Here is an 11,956-nt window from a genome sequence, read left to right as displayed (position 1 = left end):
AAAAAAAAAAAAAAAAAAAAAAAAAAAAAAAAAAAAAAAAAAAAAAAAAAAAAAACCTATCCTATACATTACTTCTAATTATACAAAAGATCTGAAAATTTTACGAGTCTCACCTTGATTTGTTTGCACTCTTTACAACAAATCGCCTAAGAGTACACAAAACAATTCTATCTTGTACTTTTTTCACGAACCATTCCAATGAATTGCTGCTCAGTCAAAAGCAAAATGAACGGGTCAGATAAATTGCATTCTGTTCAATAAGTAAAAAGTCTGGAAAATTTGTGACCAAATCATTACAAATACGTATAAACAGAGGTGATGTCACTATTATATGATATTTATCCAACTTTTTTTAGTTACATATTATTATGCCTCATGTCATTGCAATTCAACTCAAACAGTTTCATCTACGATTCTAGCAAACCAATATAATTGGTGAAAGTAGTACAACGCCAGTTAATAAAGCAGGTAGATCAAATTAACATCTAACAAGAATATGTAAACGAATAAGACTACTATAAGTATGTAACATTGTCAGTGCTATACTACTGTAAAATAAAAGACCAACCTCCCAATTATTCTCGAGTACAGTGGAGCCAGATGTATCCATGAATCTTATAGAAAACAAACCTGACTGACTTTGAAGCATTGATGATATCGTGCAAGTGGACATCACCAGGAAAGATCTGTGAAAATACTAATGAATTAAGCTCCAACAGAATTTACATTAATGAGAGAGAGAGAGAGAGAGAGGTGCCAACAGATGGAATTACTTGAATTTTAAACTCTAATAAGAACTAGACCATGATAACCCTGGATACAATTAGTTACGATACATAACCAATTAAAGGGATACCTCAGCATTCTTTAACTCCATTGTCCCTTCCAAAACTTCTATTAGCAACTCGTGATTCAATTCCGATGGCTCGATCATTCCTTCAAGTCTCTGTAAGCTTGAAAAATCTTCCAAGTTTGGAATATGTGTACGTAATGACAATCTAATGAAATTATCAGCAACATCAATGACCTTCAGACCTCCAATTGTGTCCTCAACCTGTTCAACAACATCCAAACTAGAGGGAGAGAGTTATGAGGAGGGAGGGAGAGAGAAGTCATTACTAGATTGATAGCACTTAGTGGGCTATAATTCATAAGGATTATAACTTGATGACTGTTAGTTTTGTGTTCATTGTGTCAGATTTGTGCACGTGAATTTTTATTATGTAGAACAAAAACAAGTAGAGAAAGTGAAGGTTTTAAGAGATATTTAGAGAAAAATCAGCCTGTGTGCAAGAAGAAGACCATACAAAGGCGGCAAGAGCCTTGTACCCGAGAGAATGGTGCCTAGGTGGTTGTTACAGAATCGTGGGGCTCTGCAGAACAACGAAAAGGCAAGAAAAGAGCACTACAAGAAGGCGCAGTGATGCTACAGCACAACACCATGTCAGCTCCCTATAGGATCGTGGCATAATCATAATAATCCCTTTTATAAAACGGAGGTTTCATGCTCCGTGGGAATGAGTATTCAACAAAGAGAAAATTTTCAGATTTATGATATTTCAAACCTGAGGGCAAGGTGACAAAGCTGAGGGTGGAGAAAAGAGATTTTTGAGGCTCAGATGAACAATTGGATCGGGAGAAGTGGTTTAAATTCATAACTAAGGTGCATAACTGAAGAGGTTTGAAGGTCGGGAGATTTGGATACAAAAATTAAAACCTCAAAACACATATTACCTTTTAAATATCTCATCTACTTCCTGCAAAGATTTCAGAATTCTTTTATTCTTCTCAATATGACTATCAAGTTCCAAAACCTGGAAGAAGCATAAAGAGTTTCGAAGAAAAGAACCACTTCAGAATTAGTCAAACCACATATAGTTTTTCATTGAGCTACAATACCATGATTGAAACAGTAAATGGAACCATGACCTTAATTAAGCTCATTAGATCGACTGCTCCCTAGAAACATGCTTATAATTGATCAAAATTGAATAAAAGAACATGTGACAACAAAAACAAAGAAGTAATAAGGTAATAGAAAAGACCTCAAAAGCATTGCATTCACGGTCAACTATCACGTTCATTTGGTCTTCACCATTCATAGAGCAGAAATTAAATGTTTCATTCTCAGGATCCTGCAAGATAGTAATGAAGAGAACATGGTGACGGACATTCTCACTAGGGAGGAACTTTTATTAGGCCTATAAACAAGCTATGTTAATCATACGCCAAAAATAATAGAGAAAATCAAACCTCAAAATCAAATTGAAAATAGGGAAAAAAATGAACTTAATTCATTGCAAAACAACAAAAAAAAGACGCAAGGAAAAATCAAACATTAGTAGTAATGTCTCAAAACACCTTGGCAGAATATCTAATCCAATAGATTGTACAGTTTATTTTCTTTTATTTTTACACAATGATAAAGCAGATCAATTTAATAACGTAAGGAGCAAGAGCCTACATAATATTAGTTCGTCTAAAAATTTCAGATATTACACTTCCTCGAGCTTCATCCATCTGGTTTTTGCCCTAATTTATCATTCGCCCAATTACTGAAATGAATACAAGTCACATTCACCTTCCATAGTTGGATTTAGTTGGTACATCCCGTTTCAACATTTAAGTCAGGCAACTTTTAAGAAAAATTAAGTTAAATCACTGTCTTCCTCCGCTCATCCTAGTCTAGTAACTGTTGGTGTCGTACAAATTATTTTGCAATGGAGACTAACCTGTGATGTAAAACGATCTAACGACACATTTAATAATTCGAGATCCACCTCTAATTTATTAGAACCTGTGATCGGAAGGAAAAGAAGGACGTCAGTACAAATAGGAGGCTAGAAAGTATAAATCAAAACATAAACGAAGAGATTGCCTTCTATATTGGTGCTCTTAAGAACCTCTATCTCATTAGAGATTTTGCTGCTTTCAGCTTCCACCGCTACGAGTTCCTCTTTCATGTGTTCCACATATGCATCTAGAAAGAGATCTAAAAAGTTGTGAAGGAAAAAAAACATTGGAGAAATCGATCAAAACGCAGGAAAGGAAACATAAATCATTAATCTAGTAGCAGTTACTAAAATGAAGGAAAATTCATCTAACAGAATGGAGGACGAAATTGTGAAATGCACACACATAAATGCATTCAACCATAGTAAATTCATAAGTAAGCTTAACAGAATTACCTAAGTCATCAATCCCCAAGAAACTATCAACGTTAGAGCATTCTGACAGAACCTGCTGTAGCCTGCTCTGCACATTTCAAAGAATAAGAGCCACGAATTTTTCTTTCAACACGAGAGAGAAAATGTAAAATAATCGGCAATAGAAAACCTCGAGATGGAGAGCGCATTCCTTCAGTAACTTCTCAGAACCTGATGAATCCGTGCTATAAGCTTCATCTTCCTCCAAAGATCTCTGCAACTCTTCTAGCTCGCGGATTCGACTTCAGTTTAAGTAAAAATGACGTCGGATTATACATTGCTACACGTAATTAGTGCACACAGAAACAAGACAGAGAGAAACCTTCGAACTGCTTAGAGATCGAGGCTTGAAGACACAGACGGTGTAGCTTCCACCGATTCCGGCATTATTTTCTTCATCGACAGCCGGAATTCGCACAGAACCGAGAGAGATTCCTCGCGTTATCAGTATCCCCGTGGCGAAACTCAAAACGGGAGAGAAGTGGAGAGAATGTTTAGTATTCCCGTGGCGGCTTATTTGAACTAAACCCGAAACTGGAGGCCGAGCGCTTGAATATTGGGCTTTGGATGCAAGATTTTGCCCGCGTAATTGAGAAGCGGAAGGATTTTTAAAAATATATTGTAAAAAATTCAATTTTTACCCCTAAATTATTGACTTTAAATCAATTTTCACCGCGTAATTTAGATAATTTTTACCATTTCCATAATTTATTCAATTTTCACTAGATAAACACTTTGGTACATATAATATTTCATTTTAATAAACTCAATTATTTTTGTTAAAATAATAACACAATTTATATGCATGAATATATTTAAATCAAAGTCCAATTTTTAAATTTATATATTTTCAAACATGAAATAAAAAAACAAAAAAACAATCAACTAGGTGCATGATTGGTGTGTGATTCCATCTAAAGATGGTTTAAAATAGCATAAAAATACTCCTTTTCATGGAGGGAACGCTCTAGACCAAGCCAAGTTCAAATTATACCGTTCAAAGAGGAAACTTTTCGACACTGATGTAACACACACACACCCAGAAGACCTCAAAAGATGATCTAAATCCTCGACTAGTCTCCGACCGATAAAATGGGATGACTTAATTAGTATTTCTGGTTAATTTGGTTGAGAAAGAAGGAGAAAAGCAGAATTGAGTAGAGGCAAAGGCACCTGGTTTGAGATTCTTAACCGCCATGGATAAACAAGGAAGAAGAAAGCCATTATTAAAGGACTTGTTCAGGCTGAGGAACATAACATAAGAGAACACAAAATATATATATATATGCTTAGAGTAAGAAGACAGAAAGGCATTGTAAAAGACGTTCAAAAGCCACAAGGCAAAGAAGAGGGCCAAATCATTCATTCACCCCTTTCTAATCAATGAACTATTTAAAGTCAAATACAAGTAGAGTACACCTCATCAAAGAGATTTTAGTTTTTTGTTTTTAGTTTCATTCCATACAGAAAAAAGAAATCAAGAAATCTATATTTGTTAATGCAACTGTGTGCAAGTACAAATCTAGTCGTCGTTGTCGTCATCAGAAAAAGAATACATAATACACAGAAGCAATATTCTTGTGTTGTGTTCATTTTTTTCTTTTTTAACTCGAAAAAGGAAGGTAAATCCGGATAATATCTCGTTTTCTAAGCTTACGCCGACATATGGGACATTTGTGTTGAGTAGCAATGGCTATTTCAATGCAATTCCTGCAGAAAATGTGCCCACATTTTGTCGTCGTTTCTTCGACCAATGGTTCTATGCAGATCGCACACCGCAACTTCCGATCTGCAGGTGTGAGGCTACTACTTAGTGCAGGTGCAGAAGGAATATCAATGTCAGTTTTTACCTGCAATAAGGAGATAACAGTTCAACTTCAAGTTCTACTAAACAAGGATGGGAAAATGATGTTAATCAGTGATTAACATCATAGATCTACTTCAGATATGGCATCATTACGCATTGAACCTCAAATATTTTGTGGTTTTGAAGTTGGTTAAGACTTCGCTCAAATCATTGCCCAAGTTTTGTGCCAACGGAAACTTGGATCATTGCACAAGATGAAGCAAATTTTTACCAGATTGGTTGAGATGTTTGCACGGAAGAAAAGCATCTAAAAGATATTCCAAATTCACTAGGGATTAACCGAAGGATTTGAACTTTATGGATCAAAACTTGAATCAAGGTTTTCCTAGAGATTTTAGGAAAGTTCTTTTTCCTTTTTTCCCATTTGGGTTATACTTCCGTGTAGAAGAAAGGAACAAATAAATCTTCAGTAAACAGCCACATTATTTAATAACAGAAATCAATAATGCAACTTTCATCGAATGAAGCCTGAATTTTTCCAAACACATTATATTCAGTTTCAATATACTGAGATGAAATGGTAGCCAAAGATTTGAACCATGAACAGGCAACTCCAAGTTTTGCAGGTGAAAATAACCACTAAATTAGTATTACCTTAGTGGCCCTGCTACTAGTTTCACAGCTTAAGCGGAGGTCCAAGTTGTGAGTTGTTTGTTGTTCCTGTATGGATACACTGTTCCTATTCGTACGGGGCGACCAAATTGTAAAAGGGGGCCAACTTGATACATCTGCAAAATAGTTGAAAACAGTTTAAATAAGAACACATAAGCAGATTGGCAACAGAGTAATAAATGATAATAAATGTGTTAATTCATGACACAAAAAAGGAGACAAACTACAAAAAAGGCCTTGAATCAAAAGAATGGTAATTTCACAGTTGACTGCAATCAAAATAATTTTCAAAGTTCGGGCAGTAATGTGTTCGTTAAATTATCGGCAATTGGATGCAAATGAAGTTAGACAAACTGATAGGCAATGAAAAGAGAACAAGTTTTGAACATATGATTATTAGTAGAAATAAAATTAAAAACCCAAGATTGTTATGTAAATACAAGGTCTTGGATCCATCTTGAGGAAGCTTACAGGAGACCAGAAAAGCTCATAAAAACTTTAAACAACAGCCTTGCATGCTAAGAACTAGAGATTTGATTTCATAAGATTTTCTCTTACCTAACGAAATATAATTCAAATATGCATTATACTGATTTTTATTAAACCATTCATGTGGATCCAGATATAGAAGATTCAAAGTACATAAGAAAAATCCAAGAATGTGAATATATTGAACATTCTAAAAGAACATCTTGAGTGTACCTTATAAAATACCGGGAAATGGTAATGTAGCCATACTATCTGAGAGAAATAACCAACTATTGAAATATATATCAAGAAGTTTAAGAATTGGAAAGAAAAGGAAATAAACCTGTGAGAGCACTATAAACTTCTGTGCTGCCATTACGTCTGACGACTACACCATAGCTACTCTCAAAGTGGTTTCTTCGAAAATTCTTCCTGGCCTAAAAAAATTGGCACCATCTTAAATTCCTCATGTGGCCTAGTTAGACATATAATCATAATAATTTACCAAAAAGACTGCATACTTCAGCAAATTTCCGAGGGGAGATTATAGCAATGTCCTCATCAACCGCATCCGTAGCTTGTTCTCGGTGATGATTATTGTACTGTGCCGCTTCGTCGTGAGGGCCAGTTGGGTCAATGCACTCATCTGGGGGTGGACAATTTAAGTCAATGTCCAATCTTGTTCTTCTCTCAACAACTCTTGCTCTCCGTTCATGTAGATCATTTGTACTTTGAATGCTCATTCCGACAGCCCTTTGTGTCTTTCAGACCTGAAAAAGTAGAATCATCCACAGAAATGAAGAAGTAATTCAGATCTAAATAACTACGAGGTTGAATCATCGGTAATGTAATTCACTATAAGTCTACATTGAATTGAACAAATGAGTTAAACGTTAAAAAAACGAAACAAAAAACACAGACCTCTCTTCCCTTGCGCATCATTGATCAAGAACAAAATCTAGAGGACGAGAAGGCCAGTGAAAAGGAATATTGATAGGATACACAATTGAAAATCTGTTTAATTTTTTAACGACAGTGCGTAACAAAATTACCCTGTTTAGTGGTAATAAATGAAAATCTGTTTAATTTATACACAGTTCGGAGAACCGTGACGAAGTTTAAAATATGAAACCGACGATTCCGTTTTTTGAATTTCTATTATTCAAACTTAATCTTATATAAACTATTTATACTTGCATAAACCGTCTAAATCGACCATTTATTTACCCATTATATCAAGGATTATCTTCTCCAATCACGGCCCTTGAAACTGTGATTTAAAAATAAAGGCCCAAATGAACATCAAAAAATAAAAATAAAAATAATGAAACCCCTAATTTAGTTAATATATTGTTGAGATTTAAGCCCTAACCAGACCCCAAAAAACACATTTAAAACCCTAAAGAAATTGAACCGTCAGTACAAGCAATTCAAAGCATCATCTTCTCGAATCTGAAACAGACGTGCTAAAACCTTCAACTGACTTTGTTCAAGAGTTCGGAACTTGGCCGAATAACAGAAAAAGGCAAGAATCGAGAACATAGAACGAAGCACAAACACATTAAAACCTAGCAGAAATACCAAAAACAAACAAGAAACCAAAAGATAGGCAACAAATCAGAGAAAACAAACATGATTGGAGCAATATAACAGTAGTATGAACAAATATAGTAACGGAGATGGTACCTGGAGGAGAACGGAACGGCGGACTGCGGCTGGAGCAGGCCGATCGAAAGAGGAAACCCAAGAAACTTGCCGAGACGAAGCGGAAGATGAAGAAATGGGGAAAAGAAAGGGAGAAAGGGGAAGGGAAAGAGGGAGCGGCAATCGATATAAAAGCAATCTTGGCTTCCATTCCATATATGTAGAGGTGTTTTCTTTGAAAAACTTTACATCCTTACCGATCCTCCTTTCCTCGAAATTATTCTTTATTTGCCATCTTCGTTGCTCTTTGTCCTCTTCGGCGCTTCCCTTATTCTTCCCCGCCCCTCCCCGCCGTGGGCTCTCGCCAGGCCCATTAAGTTTTCCGGCCCATAATTAAGCCGGAATGGGATTCAGTACGCCGTTTTTATTTCATATTATTGTTTTAGATTTTTTATTTTATTTTTAACGATTAAATACATGTTTTTATTTTTATTTTTAATTTAATGATTTTGAGGATTAAAAATCCTTGTAATCTTTTTAATTTATAATGCTCTTGCTAATAGATTAAAATATATATTGTAACGTCTATTGGAATCGAGCTTAGTTTTACGATTATTTTCCTATTACCGAAACTGACCTCCTAAGGAGCCAGAAAGTTAAGGTCATGTTCTAGGAACCAAAGTTCAACTGTCCGAGTTAATTATTAGATCGTTGATCCTGACTTTGCTTATGAAGAATGGATGTCGGTGGCTCGATTAGGGCATTCTTAGGTGGTTATAGGGATCTATAACAATTATTAGAGTATTCTTAAATGGTTATATGACAGCTATTTATTATCGAAACATGTGTGAAAAGCTCCTAAAAAATGTGAAAAAAAACGGTTGAAAATGAGTGAATACTTCACTCATTATAAACATGTTAAATGTGTAGCTTTGATCTCAATGATTGAATGGTTGAATAAAATGAGAACCAAGCGATCTCCCCCTTTCCATTGATGCTTTTTGACGGTCAAGATATGTTTGATTTGATACAAGTTAGGAATCTCTTTCCTACAACACTGTAGGAAACTCATATGAAGAGAGAGAGTTTTATAGTAATTTTTAGACCCAACTCATTTTTTTTTTATTTTTAATAAAAGTAAAATATTCATATTTATTAGTATATAAATTGAAATTCTAATAACAATATTAATCTAATCCTCGCTCTAAAGATGGTTACTGATTCAAGGACGTATGGGTAGTCTAGTTTTTCATTGACCTAGGAACTCAATCACTTTGGATAATATTTGATATAATACATACGTCGTCACCAATGATAAATGTTTTGGATAAAAAAGTGGTGGTGGCAATCGTAGAGAATATACCCAAAAAAACAAAGCCTTGCCACTGACCTCTTGGCCATATGTGCCTGCCGGCACTCAGACTTCCATTAAACAATTCCTCACCATTCCCGTTCCGTTACATCAGGTTAAGTGTCACAATCGCACTCGTAAGTGTTATCATCGCACTCACCGTGACACCGAGCAATCATTTCCCCCATGGAAAACAGCCACATCTCTGTATGAAGAATAAATCACTTACTTTTACCAACTCCCGCGAAAAAGTACGCCAAAACTTCTATCAACCTAAAACTTTTGCTTGAAAATGGCTAAATTTTCAAAATAATCACACCCAACAAACCAACCCCTCATCCATGATCGCATCATCTTTCGATTTGGTAAATCACGGAGAGCTTTTAAGTTCAGTAGTGATTTTAACGGGAAATAAGAGTAAAAAATTTCGTGTTAAAGAATGGCGTACCTTAGAATTTTCAGATTGATTACGACTCGTGGCGCTAGAAACATTAGTCCCAACCCGCAAACTTCCGTCCTCGGATTGTCTCTCCTCGCGCACTCTGGTGAAAATGCCACTGTAGTTCTCAGATGATGTTGGATCGCTCTCATCCCAGTCACCAAATTTTGGGACAGTGGCACTACGATCCGGCTGCAAGATCAAACACAAGAGATTATGTCATTCAAAGTCATGTCATCAAATCTTGAAATTAAGACTCTTGAACATTATATTTCAAGAGTGACTGAAAGGAAATGAGAAAAAGAAGCTACACTTTCATTGCCCCGAGGAACCGATCGTTGACGTGATCTTCCAGGAGTTGAGGGAGCTAAACCATCATGACTACCTCCTTTAGGCGAACCTGAACCCCTTCTTTCTCGTAATGGCGAAGATGGTACCGCAGTTTTTGCTTCAGTCCTCAGATGCTGCCGTGGATGAAGAGGTGAATTTTCTATGCTGCAGTCAGAACCTACACCATTTCTCGTAGTCCTTTTCGATGAATTACTGGTCATGTTATTGCCCTCGCGTTGATGATGTGGAGAGATAGCCTGACGTTGATGACGAGGCGAGTTAAAGCTTACCCGACCTAATGATTGATGGTCCAAAGGGGAATCAAGATGTTTCTTCATGTTACCATCTTCCAAGCTCAAATCTTCTTGTGCATGCTTTGGCCTTGATGCTTGTTGACCCTGACTCTTAGTTGACTTTATACCATTAGAATCCCGACCAGGCATTTCCGGAGCATCGTGGTGCAATGGAGACTCGGTTTGCCTCCTCACAAGAACACCTTCTTTGATTCTGTGTTGCTCATAGTTTGACCTCACTGTGCCTAAAATCTCCACTTGGTCAAGAGAAGGATCGTTCATATTTAACCTCACTAATTTAGCCTTTGTGGCATTGTCAAAATAGGCTGTATACGGGACATCATCCCCATCGTCCCACTTACCAAATTTTGGTACTTGTGAACTCCGCTGCAGCAGTAAAAGAAAATATTTACTAATCTATTTACAGAGGACCAACCATAAGCAAAGAAACTAGATTTTTCATTATGAACAGGATCGTGTTCGTGCGCAAAATGATCTGATTGAAACAGAATATTTTCGAATCTCATATGAAAGATGAACTTGCTCATGGTGAAAAATAAGGGATAAATATTTTCTTAGAAGCATCCAGCCATGATATCACTCAACCAGAGACGGTATCAAATTCATGGTACAAAATCACATTATTGTTACCAGTGTTGTGGTATTGCCCATGAATGGTCTATGATTAAGATATCCCACATGAATTAAGGCAATTAACATTGGTATTGGACGCCTTTTAGCTCGAAAGGAAAACATGGAGCCAAAAGGCTCAACCCACGCTAGAAATTACGACTGCAATTCTGCATTACGACCTCCATAAGCAAGCAGTACCAAATAAACAAGAAAAAGAGAGATCAAAACAAGCAAAACAATAAGCTAACCTAAGCACTACTCAACTGATTTGGACACATACCCTCGACCGAGCCAAACAGCTCAACCCACGCTAGAGATCACGACCGTGATTGTACATTACGACCTCCATAAGCAAGCAGAACCCAATAAAGAAGAAAAAGAAAAATCAAGCAAAACACTAAGCTAACATAAGCATTACTCAACTAATTTGGACATATACCCTCAACCGAGCCAAAAGGCTCAACCCACGCTAGAGATCACAATCGTGATTCTACATTATGACCTCCATAAGCAACCAGAACCCAATAAGGGAGAAAAGGAGAGATCAAAACAAGCAAAACAATAAGCTAACCTAAGCATTATTCAACTGATTTGGACATATACCCTCAACCGAGCCAAAAGGCTCAACCCACACTAGAGATTACGACAGTGATTCTACATTACGACCTCCAAAACAATAAGTTAACCTAAGCATTGCTCAACTGATTTGGACATATACCCTCAACTGAGCCAAAAGGCTCAACCCACGCTAGTGATTACGACCGTGATTCTACATTACGACCTCCAAAACAATAAGCTAACCTAAGCATTACTCAACTGATTTAGACATGTACCCTTGACCGAAGAGGTTTAGATATCCGAACCCTCCCACCAACAAGTGATTGAACTAAAGAAAAGACAAGTAAAACAGCAAAGCCTAAAGAAATTCCAAGATTTCCCCATCTTCAAACCTTCATCACAGTTATATGCATGTAACAAGCAAGGGACAGCCAAAAGATATGACCAAATCATAGATCGCAACAGTTTGCAACTCATAATAAATAAAATATCCAAGAAATTCAGTATGCTCCATTTTTTTGGAAACAGATAAGAAAAAAAAAAAAAAAAAAAAAA

At 36.3% G+C, this 11,956-nt stretch overlaps 3 protein-coding genes across 6 annotated transcripts in view; all 3 read right to left on the bottom strand.

The window, feature by feature from the left end:
• The window catches only part of LOC111479744, a 5,324-nt gene extending 1,612 nt beyond the window's left edge, over positions 1 to 3,712 (bottom strand). Inside the window, exons 1-10 of one of the 3 annotated variants that reach the window (XM_023124588.1) lie at positions 3,529 to 3,712; positions 3,337 to 3,448; positions 3,189 to 3,250; positions 2,879 to 2,992; positions 2,733 to 2,797; positions 2,046 to 2,135; positions 1,735 to 1,814; positions 857 to 1,073; positions 631 to 686; positions 114 to 206 (exon numbers count right to left, since the gene is read on the bottom strand). In XM_023124588.1, coding sequence (XP_022980356.1) covers positions 114 to 206; positions 631 to 686; positions 857 to 1,073; positions 1,735 to 1,814; positions 2,046 to 2,135; positions 2,733 to 2,797; positions 2,879 to 2,963 — 686 coding nt within the window. In that variant the 5' untranslated portion in view covers positions 2,964 to 2,992; positions 3,189 to 3,250; positions 3,337 to 3,448; positions 3,529 to 3,712. Of the gene's footprint in view, positions 1 to 113; positions 207 to 630; positions 687 to 856; positions 1,074 to 1,734; positions 1,815 to 2,045; positions 2,136 to 2,732; positions 2,798 to 2,878; positions 2,993 to 3,188; positions 3,256 to 3,336; positions 3,449 to 3,528 lie in introns of those variants that run through there. The other 2 variants (XM_023124586.1, XM_023124587.1) reach the window with 2 other exon arrangements.
• Positions 3,713 to 4,616: 904 nt separating this feature from the next.
• LOC111479771 (E3 ubiquitin-protein ligase complex slx8-rfp subunit slx8-like) lies at positions 4,617 to 8,093 on the bottom strand. The gene is made up of 5 exons (XM_023124627.1): positions 7,840 to 8,093; positions 6,675 to 6,923; positions 6,497 to 6,590; positions 5,668 to 5,801; positions 4,617 to 5,056 (listed from the first exon to the last, which is right to left on the bottom strand). The coding sequence occupies exons 2-5, from the start codon at positions 6,894 to 6,896 to the stop codon at positions 4,811 to 4,813; spliced, it is 696 nt and encodes a 231-aa protein (XP_022980395.1). The 5' UTR covers positions 6,897 to 6,923; positions 7,840 to 8,093; the 3' UTR covers positions 4,617 to 4,810.
• A 969-nt stretch (positions 8,094 to 9,062) lies between these two features.
• The window catches only part of LOC111479753 (RPM1-interacting protein 4-like), a 3,841-nt gene continuing 947 nt past the window's right edge, over positions 9,063 to 11,956 (bottom strand). Inside the window, exons 1-4 of one of the 2 annotated variants that reach the window (XM_023124594.1) lie at positions 11,794 to 11,942; positions 9,899 to 10,597; positions 9,597 to 9,779; positions 9,063 to 9,353 (exon numbers count right to left, since the gene is read on the bottom strand). In XM_023124594.1, coding sequence (XP_022980362.1) covers positions 9,324 to 9,353; positions 9,597 to 9,779; positions 9,899 to 10,597; positions 11,794 to 11,814 — 933 coding nt within the window. In that variant the 5' untranslated portion in view covers positions 11,815 to 11,942 and the 3' untranslated portion in view covers positions 9,063 to 9,323. Of the gene's footprint in view, positions 9,354 to 9,596; positions 9,780 to 9,898; positions 10,598 to 11,793; positions 11,943 to 11,956 lie in introns of those variants that run through there. The other variant, XM_023124596.1, reaches the window with a different exon arrangement.

The sequence above is a fragment of the Cucurbita maxima genome, unplaced genomic scaffold (assembly GCF_002738345.1).
Source record: "Cucurbita maxima cultivar Rimu unplaced genomic scaffold, Cmax_1.0 Cma_Scf00005, whole genome shotgun sequence".
Lineage (NCBI taxonomy): Eukaryota > Viridiplantae > Streptophyta > Magnoliopsida > Cucurbitales > Cucurbitaceae > Cucurbita > Cucurbita maxima.
The sequence above is the reverse complement of the archived record's forward strand: the minus strand, read 5'-3'. Positions and strand labels throughout refer to the sequence as shown.

Bases quoted from the DNA above. Each gene is read 5' to 3' on its own strand.
- LOC111479771 (XM_023124627.1), bottom strand. From the start codon at position 6,896: ATGAGCATTCAAAGTACAAATGATCTACATGAACGGAGAGCAAGAGTT. The intron at 6,591-6,674 runs GTATGCAGTCTT...CAATTTTTTTAG, and splicing joins CCCCTCGGAAATTTGCTGAA to GCCAGGAAGAATTTTCGAAG. The intron at 5,057-5,667 runs GTAATACTAATT...TCCTTATTGCAG, and splicing joins CTAGTAGCAGGGCCACTAAG to GTAAAAACTGACATTGATAT.